Below are 16,893 nucleotides of genomic sequence, written 5' to 3' on the forward strand. Positions count from 1 at the left end.
CTTCTTAATGAGAATGGAAATTGTACTCCCACACTTGCAGCTAGAGGTTCTAGGACTTCAGAATGACAATTAGCTTGCAGTTTTGCTGCAGCTCTGTGATCCTGGCGTATGAGAACACCACTGAATTCTTCACCCTGGCTTGTCTGTCCCGAACCAGGGACCGACTAACTAGTGTACGGGGCTGTCAGCTGCCAGCAGAGAACTTCTGACACCATTACTGGAACGCTGGTACTGAACACCCATTGGAACAGCTTGAAGGGAAAAAAAAAACAACAACAAACCCAAGATGGACTTGGGTTGACATCCGAAGGGCACAGCAACTAAGTATTCAATGAGTATTTGAAAACTTAATTTTGTTTGAAAAGCCAAAATCAAGCGGAAAAATCCTTTCTTTGAAGAAATTATTATGGCATGAGGTTACCCCACAATCACCCTCTGGAAAGAGGTTACCCCACAATCACCCTCTGCTTGCTGGGGTTACTGAACATTTAGGCAGGCTGGTTTACTGGAAATGATCACAGAGCCAACAGAATTGGGCCACATGGTCTTGAAGCTCCCAGATGAGAAGCCCCATCAACTTTCCTTGCTGGGTGGACAGCTTGCTAGGCAACATCTGTTACCATAAAAGGGACAGCAAGATCTAAAAGTAATAGAACACACACACAATCACACACAAACACAAATGTACATACACACCCATGCCCACACACAGAAACGCGTACACACACACACACACACACACACCCCCCGCCACTCCTAGAAGTATTAATTTGTAAAGCACGGTTTATTTAAAATGAAGGATCGACTTTGAACACACCTCTTTGAGGCAAATTCTATGATGACTTTTGTGTCATTGACCCTTCTGTTTACCTTATTCATCAGTAACCATAATTTATATAACAACTAACAAAACTACTAGGATCTTTCCGTAAGTGGGGATCTCTCGGCCCATAATAGTAACTAGCAGAATTTTCAGGTCACATTTTTACAAACATGTTAAAATGTTTATCACTCTTTCAAAAATTACAATCTTAAATTATTTTTCTTCAACGTAAGACTCCATGACATTGGAAACGAAGGTTCCAATGTAAGGTACAGACGGCGTTCAAAGGCAAACTTCCAGGAGATTAAAAAAAAAATTGCTTCAAATCATTTCATGAAGACACAATTAAAAACAAACCAAAAAACCCGACCAAGGCTTGTGTGTATAGTCTTTTTCGTTTCCGCAGGATTCATAGCCTGCTCGGATCTGAACTCGGGGACTCCCACCCTCAGCAGCAGCCCTCAGAGTCATTTAGGAGACGCGTTATATGGTGGGTCCTAATTTGTAATCGACTTTGAAAGTCACAGAAGGCACGTAGATGCAAATATCCGAAGCATCCAAGGGCATCTTTCACGCGGCACCCGCTGCGGGCGCGCAAGTCCGGAGACGCCCACTCGCGCGCCTCGGCGCGCGGGGCCGGGGGTCGGCGGGGGGCGCTGGCCGCGGGGACCCGGCTCGGCTCGCCGGAGCCCGCCCTCTTCCCGGCACGATGGAAACTGCAGTCTTCTCCGCCCGCTCGTCCTCCCCTTTCTCCTGTTACATCCAAACAGACGATTTCAACTTCCCGAGAACCCGACTAGTGAATGGCGCTGATGACGCCCCGGAAAGGGCCCACGATCGGGTGCGGGGGAAGGGCCGCCCTGAGCGGGAGGGACCCCGGGAGCGCCCCCGTCCGCGCCACTTGCCGACCCCGGGTCCCCCTCCGGAAGGGGCTCCAAGCTGCCATCCATCCTGAGCTCCCCGGTGACTAATGGGATGCTCGTAAACAAGCCGCGGGCCGGGCACCACGGGAACCACCCAGGCGCGAACCCGCCGAGGCGGGGGCGGCGGCGGTGGTGGGGGCGCGCGCCCACCCCGAGCCCCGGCACCGGATCCGCGCGCCCCAGTGTCTGCTGCGGCGGGAGGGAATTTCGGGGGGCAGCCAAGTCCACCGCCTCCTCCAGGCCCCAGCCAGCGGGGCGGCGGCGCGGGGCCCGGGGCTGGGGGTGCCACCGCCCCCTGCCAAGCCCCGGGCCCCGGGCCCGCGGTCTCGGCCCGGGATCTCGGTCGGCCCCCGCCCCCTGCAGCGGCCCCGCCCCGGCGGAAGCTGCGAGCCCAGTTAATTGAGCCAAAGGCGGGCGGGCCGGGCCCCGCGCGCGGCGGCCGGCCCCCGCCCCTCCCGCGCGCCCCTTTTCCCGCCCTGGGTGGCATCGCCTCGGCCGGCCTCCGCAGCGAGCCTCCGATTAACTCGGCCGCCCGCGCCCCGCCCCGGCCCGCGCGCCCCGCGGGAGGGGACGGCGGGAAACGCGGCCCCGGAGAAAGCGGGGCGGGGCGGGGGCGCGGGGCCCGCCTCCCCGCGGCCCGCGCCCATTGGCCGCGCGCGCCGTCCGTCGGGGGCCGCGGCGCCAATGCGGGCGGCGGGGTGGGGCGGCCGCGCCGTGTGTGCCTGCGTAACGCCGAGTCACATGTTGTTTTGCTCTTCTTACTTCAGTCACTCGGTGCGCGATGTGTTACTCACTGTGCGGCGGGGACCGCGACGAGCCCGGGTCGCCGTTGGCAGCGGCAGCGGCGGCGGCGGCAGCGGCAGCCCCGGCGGCGGCGGCGGCGCGGACCCCGAGTCCCCGGGCGCACCCCGGCGCCCCGGAGCGCAGCGCGGCGGCGGGACCCGTGCGGCCGCGCGCGCCGTAGGCTCGGCCCCGCGGCTCGGGGACCCCGACTCTCGGCCCAGCCAGCGAGTCCCCCAGGCGCCGCCCGAGAGCCCGGGAGGCAGCGGCCGCGGGCAAGCCGGGCCGCGGGGAAGGGGGGGCGGCGGCCACCGCCAGCGCCGGGCACCTTCTGGGGCCCCGGATCGCGGAGGGCGCTGCGCCACCGCGCGGGTGCCGGCCCCCGCGGGGCCTCCCCGAGCCTTCCCCACCTCCTGGGCCCGAGGGGCGCGGGCTCCGGCGGGCACGCAGGGGGTGGTGCGGAGCCGCCCGCGCGCCCCTGCGCTCCGCCCCCCCGGCCCCTCCAAGCCGGGCCGGGCGGCGCGGCCTGAAGCGCCCGCGATGGCGAGCCCGCCGGAGCCCGGGCCCCCCGGGTCGGCGGGCGGGGGCGGCCCCAACCTCAACCTCAACAACAACAACAACAGCCGCAGCGTGCGCAAGTGCGGCTACCTGCGCAAGCAGAAGCATGGCCACAAGCGCTTCTTCGTGCTGCGCGGGCCCGGCGCGGGCGGCGACGAGGCGGGCGCGGGCGCGGGCGGGGGCCCGGCGCCGCAGCCGCCGCGGCTCGAGTACTACGAGAGCGAGAAGAAGTGGCGGAGCAAGGCGGGCGCCCCGAAGCGGGTCATCGCGCTCGACTGCTGCCTGAACATCAACAAGCGCGCCGACGCCAAGCACAAGTACCTGATCGCCCTCTACACCAAGGACGAGTACTTCGCCGTGGCGGCCGAGAACGAGCAGGAGCAGGAGGGCTGGTACCGCGCGCTCACCGACCTGGTCAGCGAGGGCCGCGCCGGCGCCGGCGACGCGCCCCCCGCCGCCGCCGCCGCCGCCACCTCCGGGTCCTGCAGCGCCTCCCTGCCCGGCGCCCTGGGCGGCTCGGCGGGCGCCGCCGCGGCCGATGACAGCTACGGGCTGGTGGCGCCCGCCACGGCCGCCTACCGCGAGGTGTGGCAGGTGAACCTGAAGCCCAAGGGCCTGGGCCAGAGCAAGAACCTGACGGGCGTATACCGCCTGTGCCTGTCGGCGCGCACCATCGGCTTCGTGAAGCTCAACTGCGAGCAGCCGTCGGTGACCCTGCAGCTCATGAGCATCCGCCGCTGCGGCCACTCGGACAGCTTCTTCTTCATCGAGGTGGGCCGCTCGGCCGTCACGGGCCCCGGCGAGCTGTGGATGCAGGCGGACGACTCGGTGGTGGCGCAGAATATCCACGAGACCGTCCTGGAGGCCATGAAGGCGCTCAAGGAGCTCTTCGAGTTCCGGCCGCGCAGCAAGAGCCAGTCGTCCGGCTCGTCGGCCACGCACCCCATCAGCGTGCCCGGCGCGCGCCGCCACCACCACTTGGTCAACCTGCCCCCGAGCCAGACGGGACTGGTGCGCCGCTCGCGCACCGACAGTCTGGCCGCCACCCCGCCCGCCGCCAAGTGCAGTGCGTGCCGGGTGCGCACGGCCAGCGAGGGTGACGGCGGCGCGGCGGCGGCGGCGGCGGCGGCGGCGGCCGGGGCCGGGGCGGCGGCGGGCAGCCCCCTGAGCCCGGGCCCGGTGCGCGCGCCCCTGAGTCGCTCGCACACGCTGAGCGGCGGCCGCGCGGGCAAAGCGGCGCTGGCGCCGGCAGGGGGCGGCCTTCAGCACAGCCGCTCCATGTCCGTGCCCATGGCGCACTCGCCCCCGGCGGCCACCAGCCCCGGCAGCCTGTCCTCCAGCAGCGGGCACGGCTCGGGCTCCTACCCGCCGCCCCCCGGCCCGCACCCGCACCTGCAGCACCCCCTGCACCCCCAGCGCCCCTCCAGCGGCAGCGCCTCGGCCTCTGGCTCCCCCAGCGACCCCGGCTTCATGTCCTTGGACGAGTATGGCTCCAGCCCCGGGGACCTGAGGGTCTACTGCGGCCACCGGAGCAACACGCCCGAGTCCATCGCCGAGACGCCCCCGGCGCGGGACGGCAGCGCGGGCGAGCTGTACGGCTACATGACTATGGAGCGGCCGCTGAGCCATTGCGGAGGCCGCGCCTACCGCAGGGTCTCCGGGGACTGCGCCCCGGACTTGGACCGAGGGCTGAGGAAGCGGACTTACTCGCTGACCACGCCTGCCCGGCAGCGGCCGGCACCCCAGCCATCCTCCGCGTCCCTGGACGAGTACACCTTGATGCGGGCCACCTTCTCGGGCAGCTCCGGCCGCCTGTGCCCGTCCTGCCCCGCGTCCTCTCCCAAAGTGGCCTACCACCCGTACCCCGAGGACTACGGCGACATCGAGATCGGCTCGCACCGCAGCTCCAGCAGTAACCTGGGCGCCGACGACGGCTACGTGCCCATGACGCCCGGCGTGGCCCTCCTGGGGGCGGGCAGCGGGAGCTGCAAGAGCGACGACTACATGCCCATGAGCCCCACCAGTGTGTCGGCCCCGAAGCAGATCCTGCAGCCGCGCCCCGCGCCCGCGGCCTTGCCCCCCGCGGGGGCTGCGGTGCCCACGCCCGCGTCGGCAGCCGGCAGGGCCTTCCCGGGCACCGTGGTCAGCTACAAGACTGGCTCCCCGGCTGAGAGCTCCCCCGAGGACAGCGGGTACATGCGCATGTGGTGCGGTTCCAAGCTGTCCATGGAGAGCGCCGACGGCAAGCTGCTGCCCAACGGGGACTACCTCAACATGTCCCCCAGCGATGCGGGCACCGCGGGCACCCCGCCCGACTTCTTCTCGGCCGCGGGGGAGACGCTGCGGGGCTTGCCGGGCTACTGCTACAGCTCCCTGCCCCGCTCCTACAAGGCCCCCCACGCCTGCCACGGCGACAGCGACCAGTACGTGCTCATGAGCTCACCCGTGGGCCGCGTTCTGGAGGAGGAGCAGCTGGAGCCGGCCCCCGGCCCAGCGCAGCCGGCCAGTGCCTTCCCGGCCGTGGCGGCTGGTAGCGGCCACCCCCAGCCACCCCACCCTGCCGTGCCTTCACCTGGGAGGCCCGGCAGTGGCGGAGGCAGCCGCCCCGACGGCTTCCTGGCCCAGCGCTGCCGGGCAGTGCGGCCCACGCGCCTATCCCTGGACGGGCTGCCGGCCCTGCCCCGCATGCATGAGTACCCGCTGCCCCCCGAGCCCAGGAGTCCGGGCGAGTACATCAATATCGACTTCGGGGAGGCTGGCGCGCGCCTGTCGCCGCCTGCGCCCCCGCTCCTGGCCTCGGCCGCCTCCTCATCTTCGCTGCTGTCCGCCAGCAGCCCAGCCTCGTCCCTGGGCTCCGGCACTCCGGGCACGAGCGGGGACAGCCGGCAGCGCTCCCCGCTCTCCGACTACATGAACCTCGACTTCAGCTCGCCCAAGTCGCCGCAGCCGGGCGCCCCGGGCCGGGACCCCGTGGGCTCTTTGGACGCCCTGCTGTCCCCCGAGGCCTCCGTGTACCCGCCGCTGCCCCCGCGCCCGGCTGCCCCCTCCTCGGCCCTGCAGCCGCCGCCCCCGCCGCCCCCGCCGGGTGAGCTGTACCGCCTGCCTGCGGCACCCACCTCCCAGGGCCTGGGCATGGCCTCCTCCTCGTCCTCGGACACGGGGGACAATGGTGACTACACCGAGATGGCCTTCGGCGTCGCCGCCACCCCGCCGCAACCGATCGCGGCGCCCCCGAAGCCCGATGGTGCCCGCGTGAGCAGCCCCGTGTCCGGCCTCAAGAGGCTGAGCCTCATGGATCAGGTGTCGGGGGTCGAGGCCTTCCTGCAGGCCGGCCAGCCCCCAGACCCGCACCGGGGGGCCAAGGTCATCCGCGCGGACCCGCAGGGGGGCCGCCGCCGGCACAGCTCCGAGACCTTCTCCTCGACCACCACTGTGACCCCCGTGTCCCCGTCCTTCGCTCACACCCCCAAGCGTCACAACTCGGCCTCGGTGGAGAACGTCTCTCTCAGGAAAGGCAGCGAAGGGGGCGGCGGCGGTGTCCTGGGTGGGGGCGATGAGCCCCCTTCTTCGCCGCGCCAGTGGCCCCCGCCCACGCCGCAGCAGGCGCGGGCCTGGACGCCTGCTCAGCCCGGCGGCGGCCTGGTTGGCTGTCCTGGGGGCAGCAGCCCGCCGATGCGCCGGGAGACGTCCGCTGGCTTCCAGAACGGCCTCAACTACATCGCCATCGACGTGAGGGACGAGCCGGGGCTCTCGCCGCCCCTGCAGCAGCACCCTCACGCGCAGACGGGCGACAGGAGCGCCTGGGGCCGCACCCGGAGCCTCGGGGGTCTCATCAGCGCCGTGGGCGCCGGCAGCACCGCCGGGGTGTGCGGAGGGCCGGGCCCCGGCGCCCTGCCCGCGGCCAACGCCTACGCCAGCATCGACTTCTTGACGCATCACCTGAAAGAGGCCACGGTGGTGAAAGGTGAGGGCCCGGGGCCGGGAAGGAGGGCGGGCAGGCCGGGCGGCTAGAAACCGCTTCCCTTCGGGGTACCTTGACCTCGGTGCCCAAGTTCTGGCGCAGGGCTCTCGGTTTCTTGTGCCTTTGACCCAGAGCCTGTCTTTCCCCAAAGACCTCGCCAGAGCGCTCAAGTTGCCTTTGAGTTGAACAGTGAGTTTTCCGACCCGGGAGGCAGATCTGTTTTCTTGGGACCCAGAGCCCCGTTCCTCTTCCCCTCTGTGAACACCTGGGGTGGGGGGGGAACCCCCAGGTCAGCCACTCCCCTCCGGAGGAGGTCCGGGGGTCCTCTGATCTGTGAGGTGGGAAACTTCCGCTTGGAGAGACCCGCCCACTGGCGGCTCCCAGGCCCACATACGTCACCTTTCTCTTTGTTTTTCTGGAGCCTGGCCAGGCTGATTCTTGCTGAGCTTCAAAGTTTATAAAAACAGGCCCCAAAGTTGTTTAGGAAACGAGCATCCATTTTGGGCTGGCCGTGCAGGGAGCCCTGACGTGCCTGTTCTCTAGGGGGCTGAAAAGGTGATGCTGCTTAAACCCAGCTCTGGAGCTTGAGCCCACCTGGGAGTCACCTGGAGAGTCTGAGGCGGGGATGGCCGGGCTGGGTGAACCCCTGAGATTCCCATGCAATGGGTCTGGGATGTGGCTCCTGGTGTGCCTTCTTAAGAAGCTACCCTGTTGTGCTGGTGCTGCTGGTCGGGGGCCCTGGCTGGGGGCGGAGTTGGGGGCACTTGCCTCAGTTAGACTGCCGGAGAAGGTCTGAGAAATGACCTGTGGGGTCAGCCGCAGTCAAGGAAAGCGGCCAGTGGGCGGAGCCCAGGCACCAGCATTTTCCCGGTTGCCCAGGCGATGAGAATCTGGGCTTCAGAGAAGATGGTGAAAGACGGCCGCAGGGGTCTTTTCAGGAGCAGTCACAGGGGGCGGTGCCCAGTGCTGTTCCTCCCTGTCTCCTCACAGATCCGCGAGGACAGAGGTGTGCTTGCCTTGACCTGGTTGTCTCAGACCCTGAGTGACGCTGGGGAGGAGAGGAGGGCAGGCTCAAAGAGTTTCTTAGTTTTATAGCTGCTTCGGTGCAGGAAGATAGAGGCGCCGTGGGAACCGCAGAGGACAGAGCAGTGAACAGTGCTCAGATGCTGGCCTGTGGTCAGCAGTCTGCTGGGGTTATAGGGTGATGATGGACACAGCCTGGGGATCTGTACACCTTGTGTTCTAAAAGCAAACAGACGCATCTGATGCGGGGTAAATCCAGCATGTGTTTTCTCACATCCATGGGATTTAAAGTTACAGCTGGGTTCAAGAGGGCGGGGACATATGTACACCTGTGGCTGATTCATGTTGGTGTACGGCAGATACCAACACAATATTGTAAAGCCATTATCCTCCCAATAAAAATAAATTTAAAGAATAAAAAATAAAGTTATAGTTGTGGGGTGGATACCCTGTTATTCTTATACAATAGAGGAAAAGTGATTTGCTTTTTTTCTAAAATCATGGACTACAAGATGAAAGGCACGTCGGCATCTAATGACGCCAGTTGGAAGCCGTCAGGATGTGCCCCGTAAATGGTGAGGCTCAGCTGAAGGTCGCTTTTCTTGGAGGCACTTAAGCCCTACAGGTGTGTCTGAAAATTGCTGGTGTGTCTTCGAGTTGAAGGATTATTAGGTGCCATCCAAGACACAGGCCAGATAAACACAGCAGCATAACTCGACTTGACTAGGGGAAAAATCTGCATGCACAGGAAGGGGTATAGACCACAGTGAACACCAAAGTACCTCTTGCTGAAATCTGATTCTCATCAGAAAAAACAGCCTGAGAACACAACACCTTTTACAGCCTCTGGTGGAGCAGGCAGGAAAAACCCGGACTGGATTGAGGAGGGCCCTGGGAGGCGGTTCTCGCAGCAAGCGGAAGAGTGAGCTGGGGTGTGTGCCTCCAGGCCTGAAAGAATCCAAGGCCTTTCGGATAAAGTAGATACATTCAGAAACATAATTCACGGCTGATGTAATGCCCTTTTCAGATGAGGGAAAATTTTAAACTGCAAGAGATGAGTTTAGCGAGAGGCCTGGTCTGCCTTGTTTTGTTCCCGATTTCCCACCGGTATAACATTCCTCTCGACCTATAGGATTCAGGGCTCCGAAATCAAAACAGTTTGTAAGTTCCGTGGTCACTGAAATCGCTTTGGATTGCTGTTTGTCCAAATTCTCTGTGGGTGTTATGGTAAACACCCTCTTAAGAATGGAAAAAGACTTTTTTTAAACAAAATAGATAACTACAATTGAGCCATTGTGTCCAGACCATTTTTTTTCTTTCTTTCAGAAAGGCCTGGCCGCTAAACGGATTTCTAGTAGACTAATTTGAGCTCAGAGAGCAGTGGACTAGGGAAGAGGAGGATCTCCTTTTAATTAACAAGGGGGGGGGGCTTAATTGTGTTCTGCACAGCCAGAAAGGGACTGTCGGGAAACCTTGAAAGAGCATCCACTTTTATTTAACTCCTGTTTGTGCATAGACATTGGTTTGTGATGCTCGTAAATAAAAAGTTCATAGGAGATAAGTGTTCTTTGAGAGCATGATTTATGGAGGGAAGACTTGCAAAGCATTTCTTTGAAGATAAAATGGAAAGTGAGCTTCCTGAGTCACCGGGTGCATGCCCTGACCCTCAGAAGGGGCTGTGTTTCCACACCCAGCTCCTCGGGTGCTGAGTGGAAAAACTGCATGAGCTCCATGGAGTTGGAATCATTCGGGGTCGCTTGGGTAGTGTTTGGTGTTTGGATAAGCGGTGACAAAGAGTTAGATAGAGTTCCAGCAACGGTTTGCTGGTTGGTTGTTTCCAATAGAATTGGGGCTGGGGGCGGAGTTTCAGTGCTGGAGCCAATTAAACAGTTAGTACCCCTTAGACTGACACCCAGACATGTGTTTGTGTCTTTGTAGGTCGTCCAGAGAAGATGAAAATTTAACTGTAAATTATGCATCGCACTTGGGAGCAGGGGGAAGGCACTTGTCCTGTGCTTTGTGGGTGTGTCTGTGGCAAAGTCTAAGCCATCTTTGCCGTGTTGTTGTTTGGGAGCAGACATGCTGCTGCTGAATTTACTGAGCAGTAAAGCCGCGTTTTAAAATTAACTTTGTATGTTTGGTTGTTAGGATTATAGATTGCTCTATACTGTAAACTGTGCTATTTTAGTATTCCTCTTTCCTGAGGTTTTTGTTCTAAAATTGGTGTGTGTGTATGCACAAGGCAGATTAGATAAGAATTGCCCTGAAAGCATCTGTATTTAAATTTGTTTGATAAAAGGACTATTTATTCACATCCCACAGAAAGAATCGTGGGATAAGAGAGCAACACCATCATAATTTATGTTTAAAAGTTGAAATCTTCAAGCAGGGGACCTGAATATTTTGAGAACTCCAAGGAGATGGCTTGACAAACCATACACACTTTACTTTCTCTGTCGTGCCTGCTTTTCCGCTTTGTTTGGCCGGCTCTTATCGTAATAAGCCAATCAGGTGCCCGGCTCCCACCCTTTTCCCAGGAGCAGACAACTAAGGTGCTAATGAAAACACACAAGCTTTCCTGAATGAAAGTCACGTGACTCGTTCTAGTTCCTTTATTGAAAGAGAAACCTTTACCAAAATAGTGCTTCGGAAAAGGAGGCAGGGTGTGTGAACACGAACCCAAGAATCAGGAAACCAGGTTTCTAGTTGCTGATTTCGGTGAGTCACGTCTGAGACGAGTCCCTCTGCCTCACTTTCTCCCTCTGCAAAGTGAGGCCCTTATTACCCTCTCCTCCTGTGCTCCGTGGGGAGGTCCAGGAGCTTGTCCACATCCAGAGAGCTTCGGCTCCTCTAAAGAAGAATGCCGATAAATCCCACGATGCTGTTGATACTTACTACCTTGAAACCACGAGTATGTGCAGGAAAGACACTTCTGTCGATGCGTGTTCTTAAAAGAAAAATAACACCCCAAACCCTCATAGTTGTCTGAACGTGGAGCCAGTACCTTCCTGAGAAATGCAGGCCTCTTCTGTTTGGTTTCACTCCAGTCTCTGAGAGCCTTTGTTTTCTCCCATCTCTGTTTCACTGGAGGTTTTTTTTTTTTTTTTTTGGTAGATAATTATCAATCGTCACGCAGTAGTGTTTTAAATTACGTAGTAGAATAACAGCGAAGGAAAATAGCGTTCTAATCCTGAAACTATATCAGGACCGAACTTTCTGATGACCTTTTATGATGTGGTCATATATTAAGAGATATTGGCAAGATGAAAATATGTAACTGGAATGTAGATTTCTCAGACTGACAGTGTTGGCCCTTCATCTGGGGAGCATCAAGAGAAAAACAGATCCCTGAAACTCAACTGCTCAGTCATCACTGTATGACTGGGACTCCGCTTCTTGGGGTTGACTCAATGAGAGTGGTCACTCCTGCGCTGTTTTTGGTTTGCCTGGTTGTCCCAACTGGTCAGGAAAACCTCCAGTGTTTGATTCTTTCATTCCTCCATGGGCCCACCACCCTCCTGAAAAGGAATTTTAATAGATAATTAATGCTTTATTTTCTTTAGACCTTAGTATTAAAATGAGTCTCTTTCTGAAAAGAACTTGCAGAAGTTTCAGGACCAGCATGGGGATAATGGCTTTTCTGTTAAAATTCCCACTAATTCATTTTCTGTAGAAGTGGAGTTCCAAGAGCCAGTTAACTTTTGGTATCAGATTTGGCAGGTGGAGAGGGTTTTTTGTTTTGTTTTTTGGGGTAGAATCAGGTATTCCCGTTTAACCTGAGAAACTGAAGGGAAAACGTACCTTGACTCTTTTATCTGCTTTGCCAAGTACATGGAGCAGGAAAGAGGCCACGGCTTCTGCCCCCACAGCTGGGTCTTCACCAGGGCCCCTGTCGTAGGTGAGTTTCTGTAGACTTGATCTGCTGCAGACATGAGGAGAATGTTTTTCCATACAAGTTGGGGAAGGCTTTTAATGCTGGCGTTTTTCATCTGCTGAACAATTTTCTGAACCTGCAAAATCAGTGGTTATAAACCTGTTACTGATCAGATTGTAGGTTTCCTGAGAATAGCGCTCTTCACATTTCAGTTCGAAGAGTCTTTCTGCATTAAGTTCATCAATTTGGATGCGTTCTTCAAGATGGCAGTGATTATTCTGAATCACTCAAGGTTGAATATTGTAGACAGAGCTCGTCTGCAATAGATTTGTAGATTTGTTTCTGGAGAGAACTGGTGAAGTCATCAGTCAAGATCGAGGAAATGCTGAGGCTGGTAATTAATTGCTCCTGACTCTTCCATGTCTTTCTGGCTGGCTGGCACAGACTTGCATTAACTGTGCGTGGAATTAAAGAGCACAGAAGAAAGTGTGAACAGGGAGAGCTGTAGTCTGTGCTGGAAACTAGCGTTCGCTCTGTGAGTGCAAAATGTACAAGATATGTGTGTGCTTGCGGGGTAGGGGGATCTCACTTCATTGAATTCATTGCATCAGAATGGAATTCATTGAATTCCCCTGAAATGTAATTGGGTTAAAACTTGTAGGCTGCGTGTTTACAAGTGTTGTAACAGTCAAGTTCAGTTCAGTTCAGTCGCTCAGTTGTGTCCAACTCTTTGCGATCCCATGAATCACAGCACACCAGGCCTCCCTGTCCATCACCAACTCCCGGAGTTCACTCAAACTCATGTCCATCGAGTCGGTGATGCCATCCAGCCATCTCATTCTCTGTCGTCCCTGTCTCCTCCCGCCCCCAACCCCTCCCAGCATCAGAGTCTTTTCCAGTGAGTCAGCTCGTCGCGTGAGGTGTCCAGAGTGTTGGAGTTTCAGCTTTAGCATCAGTCCTTCCAATGAACACCCAGGATTGGTCTCCTTTAGGATGGACTGGTTGGATCTCCTTGCAGTCCAAGGGACTCTCAAGAGTCTTCTCCAGCACCACAGTTCAAAAGCATCAATTCTTCGACGATCAGCTTTCTTCACAGTCCAACTCTCACATCCATACATGACCACGGGAAAAACCATAGCCTTGACTAGACGGACCTTTGTTGGCAAAGTAATGTCTCTGCTTTTTAATATGCTGTCTAGGTTGGTCATAACTTTCCTTGCAAGGAGTAAGCATCTTTTAATTTTCTGGCTGCAATCAGCATCTGCAGTGATTTTGGAGCCCAAAAAATAAAGTCTGACACTGTTTCCACTGTTTCCCCATCTGTTTCCCATGAAGTGATGGGACCAGATGCCATGATCTTTGTTTTCTGAACGTTGAGCTTCAAGCCAACCTTTCACTCTCCTCTTTCACTTTCATCAAGAGGCTTTTGAGTTCCTCTTCACTTTCTGCCATAAGTTAGTGGTTCTGATTTCTTTTCTGTTGGATTAGGAAATGTTAAGTTTGTATCAGGTTGCTTTTCCCTGTCCAGAGGCTTTTTAAAAAGTTTTATCAGGCAAAGGTGTCTTTAAACGTGGCCCTGTGTTCTCGTGCCAGGCGTGACATTTATGCGCATAGACAGGATTTAGAAACTACTTTTTGCTCATGGGGCTTCATTTGGAACGTTTGGTCAAATGCGGTGGTCTGTAACCGGCATTGAAGAACGGTTGCGTGCGCAGCGTTTTGTGAACACCGGGCTCTGTAGGGTCAGTCTTAATTAAAAGCACCAAACTTTCCATGGAAATTGTCATTTGGGGGTGATGTGCGTGCGCATATATGTGTTTAGTTTCGTCATTTCTCATCCGGTTGTGCCCCAAGAGGGTTAACGTGGATATTTTTTTTCATAATTCAAGGTCCAGCACTGAATAATACTGTTCTCTAATCACGTTGAAGCTTTGTAGCCTTAAGTATACCTATACTGCTAACTGTGACTTCAGTCTCTCCGTTAGGTATCGGTACAGATGCTTGAGTGAATTACTATAGTGCAGTGTTAAATTCCAACTCTTTCAATGTGAAAAAAATAGGTACTATATAGAGTCCATTATATTAGTGATTTCAATAATTACCGTAAAATCCATATGTATATCTTAATAATGACTTATATTTTTGCATAGAATCAATGCATAATCTTTAATATTTATACACGTGACCTCGTACTTTTGCAGTGCAAATTCAAAAGTCCTTACTTACATCTGCCCATCTTTTTGCCTCCAGATTATAAGTGTAAGTCTCCCACCCGTACTGTAGGCAGACGCTTTACAGTCTGAGCCACCAGGGAGATCCATAAGTGTAACTAGTGACCCCCAAAACTTGAAGAGCTGTGAATGAGGCTGAAAGAACGCTACTGAAGCTGAAGTGATGAAAATGCAGCTGTTGTTCTGGTCAGTGCTGAAAGATGATTGCATGTCCCTCTCTCTCCCCCTTCAGCCAAAAGAAGTGTTTAAAATTCAAAGAGTGGGCTTTTTATCACTTCATAGTGTTCAGAGGCTTTAATACCTAGAGTCTCACGTGATACTCCAACAGCCCTACCTCAGAGCAGAACTTCCCGGGGGTCCCCATTTGTGGACTAAGGAGCCTGCAGCTCAGAGAGTCCCAGCGACCTGTCTTGGAATCCCTGAGCCAGGAAGGGCGGTGGTGGGTGGAACCTCACAAAGATGCCGTCTTACTGGCTGACTTCTGGCCAGTGTATTCCATCATCTTACACACAGTCTGCTTGGGAAGTTCATTTGCCGCAGCGATCCTGGGATTTTCTGTAGACTCGCCTCAGGCAGCTTTCAAGTCAACAGCTGGGTTGCTGTTAAACTTGGTGACACTTACTGAATCTCCTTGTCTTTTTCTTCCACACATTATTCATTCAGAGTAAGATGGGGACAGCTAAGCAGGAAGACTGGATGATAAAGGAAAGCGCCCTCATTTTTTTTTAATGTATTAATTTTTTTTTTGTTTTTACATTTTTGTTGGTCTGTAATTGACTGCTAATGTTGTGTTAGTTTCAGAACGCTCCCTTATTTTTTAAACTGGTTTGCACATCTGCTAGGTTGAAGAGCTCAGAATTCAATATTATTTTCAAGGCTCTGGTGGTGGTGGTGGGTTTCAGAGTTGAATCAGATTGTTGGTTGGTCATCTGTTCTGGGGATCCCAGGCTGTCTTCCTGGACTTCCAGTGACCTGCATAGTGGACACATATATTCCTCAGCTATCTTTGTTTTCAGGAAACAAACTGTATATTATACCTGATAAGATACCTCCCCTTTGCAACACCAAATGCTTGAGAACTCTCTCCATACAGTGTGGTGACAATCAGGAAAAAAAAAAAAATATATATGTATATATATATCTCCAAGGTCGTTTTGAGGAAAAGGGGTGGAGAACCCTCAGGTCTGATGATACTCATTTGAAGGTTGTGAAAACAGAGGCGGGGGAGGTGGGCGTCTTCTGCAAGGTCACTGATTTAATTAGTTGGCAGCAATGTTTGTAAACATTCCCAGGAAAGAATGGGATGTTCTGTGTCTGCGGGCCTCTGTGTGACCATGAAGCCCTTGCTCTTCTGACACAGCCTGCCCCCTCTGGAATGATGTGTTGTCTGTAGAAGTGCTCTTTACTAGTCTTTTTTGTTTTGGAGCCTCTCAGGAAATTGCTTTGCGCATGCACCATGAGGTGTGACGGTGGACAGAGCAGAGAAAGCAGGAACACTTAGATGAGGCAGCAGCCTGGAGCCAGGGTGATGGCCCAGCGCCCGTGTGGGCAGCGTCTCCTGGAGGTGCAGAGGGCAAGGGCTCGGCGGTCAGTCGAACTCATGTGCTTCCTTGTAAGAAAAAAGAGAGAGAGAAGGAAGAAAGAACATTCTTGGGGTAATTCAGATCAAAAGACCTCTGTGATCTGGGAAAACGTAGGTCCTTTGTTGGTGGGTCGCCTTGGTTCACTGAGCCAGCATCTAGTGGGTCTGTGGTCTCCATCATTCCGTGAGGGGTCCTTAAGATGCGTTCCTTTTCTAAGTGAAACATCATTCACTCCTCATTACGGACAAGTCCATTAAGTTTCCTAAGAAATGAGTCATTACTCTATTGGCTGATGAGTCTGTCCAAAAACGAACAGTGTTAGAATTTGCCTGAACACCTGTAATTAGCTCCTCAGTGGGGCTAAGTGGTGGTTTTCTCCGGAAGGGATCATTTCAACAGTGCCCTTCCTGTTTTTGAGATCTTTTTCTCTTTTTTTTGAGGAAACAAATGTATTTACTTACCTTCATTGTTACAGGATGAGAAATGATTTTTCAGAAGGCGCTGCCTTCCTAAGGGGTGACTCCGAGCCCCCTTCAGAAGGCAGAAAGGAAGATGTAAACATACATAATGGTTCCCACAGCAGCTCTCCACACTCGGAAGAAAGGGTAGTCGGGGCTCTACTGCCTGGCACCTTGGGGAGTGGTCCAGGGCTGTGTTTACACGAGCTGTCAGTCTTGCCAGCATCCGAGCAGAGACCACTTCCTTCCTGGCAGATGCAGCCTGGGGGTCAGGCGCCTGCCATCAGGAGCGTGTGCACCAGCGATTCCCGTGTCATCACTGCCGGCTGGCGTGGGGTAAACAGGCTGGGAGTGACTGGAGTGATGAAACTGCCCCTTGGGATCAGACGGAAGCCGAGTTCAGGGGCCCTGTCTTGGGGCGTTGGCTCTGGGGAGCACTTCCCCAGTTAGGTGCAAAGCGGATGGGATTTGAGATGCAAGTGTTTGTGAAGCAAAGCCACAGCGTCTCCCTGGAGGAGGTCTGACACCTCCCCTGAAAACATGCCCTCCTGGGAGGGTCTGGGACGAAGTGCTGGCTGCCCGGCCGGTGCTGGTGCTGGTGTGCCGTGGAACGTGGAGGCTGAGCTCAGTGACCGTGTCACACGTGGAGAAGCCCCTGACCCAGGCCCAGGCGAGGCCC

At 56.1% G+C, this 16,893-nt stretch overlaps 1 protein-coding gene across 12 annotated transcripts in view; it reads left to right on the forward strand.

Moving 5' to 3' along the window:
• The first annotated feature begins 2,516 nt into the window (after nucleotides 1–2,516).
• The window catches only part of IRS2 (insulin receptor substrate 2), a 40,668-nt gene continuing 26,291 nt past the window's right edge, over nucleotides 2,517–16,893 (forward strand). For all 12 annotated transcript variants that reach the window (XM_055426706.2, XM_088842595.1, XM_088842594.1 and 9 more), the window contains exon 1: nucleotides 2,517–7,048. In XM_055426706.2, coding sequence (XP_055282681.2) covers nucleotides 3,067–7,048 — 3,982 coding nt within the window. In that variant the 5' untranslated portion in view covers nucleotides 2,517–3,066. The remainder of the gene's footprint in view (nucleotides 7,049–16,893) is intronic.

The sequence above is a fragment of the Moschus berezovskii genome, chromosome 13, assembly GCF_049115385.1.
Source record: "Moschus berezovskii isolate FMDL1 chromosome 13, NW_MosBer_1.0, whole genome shotgun sequence".
Classification (NCBI taxonomy): Eukaryota; Metazoa; Chordata; class Mammalia; order Artiodactyla; family Moschidae; genus Moschus; species Moschus berezovskii.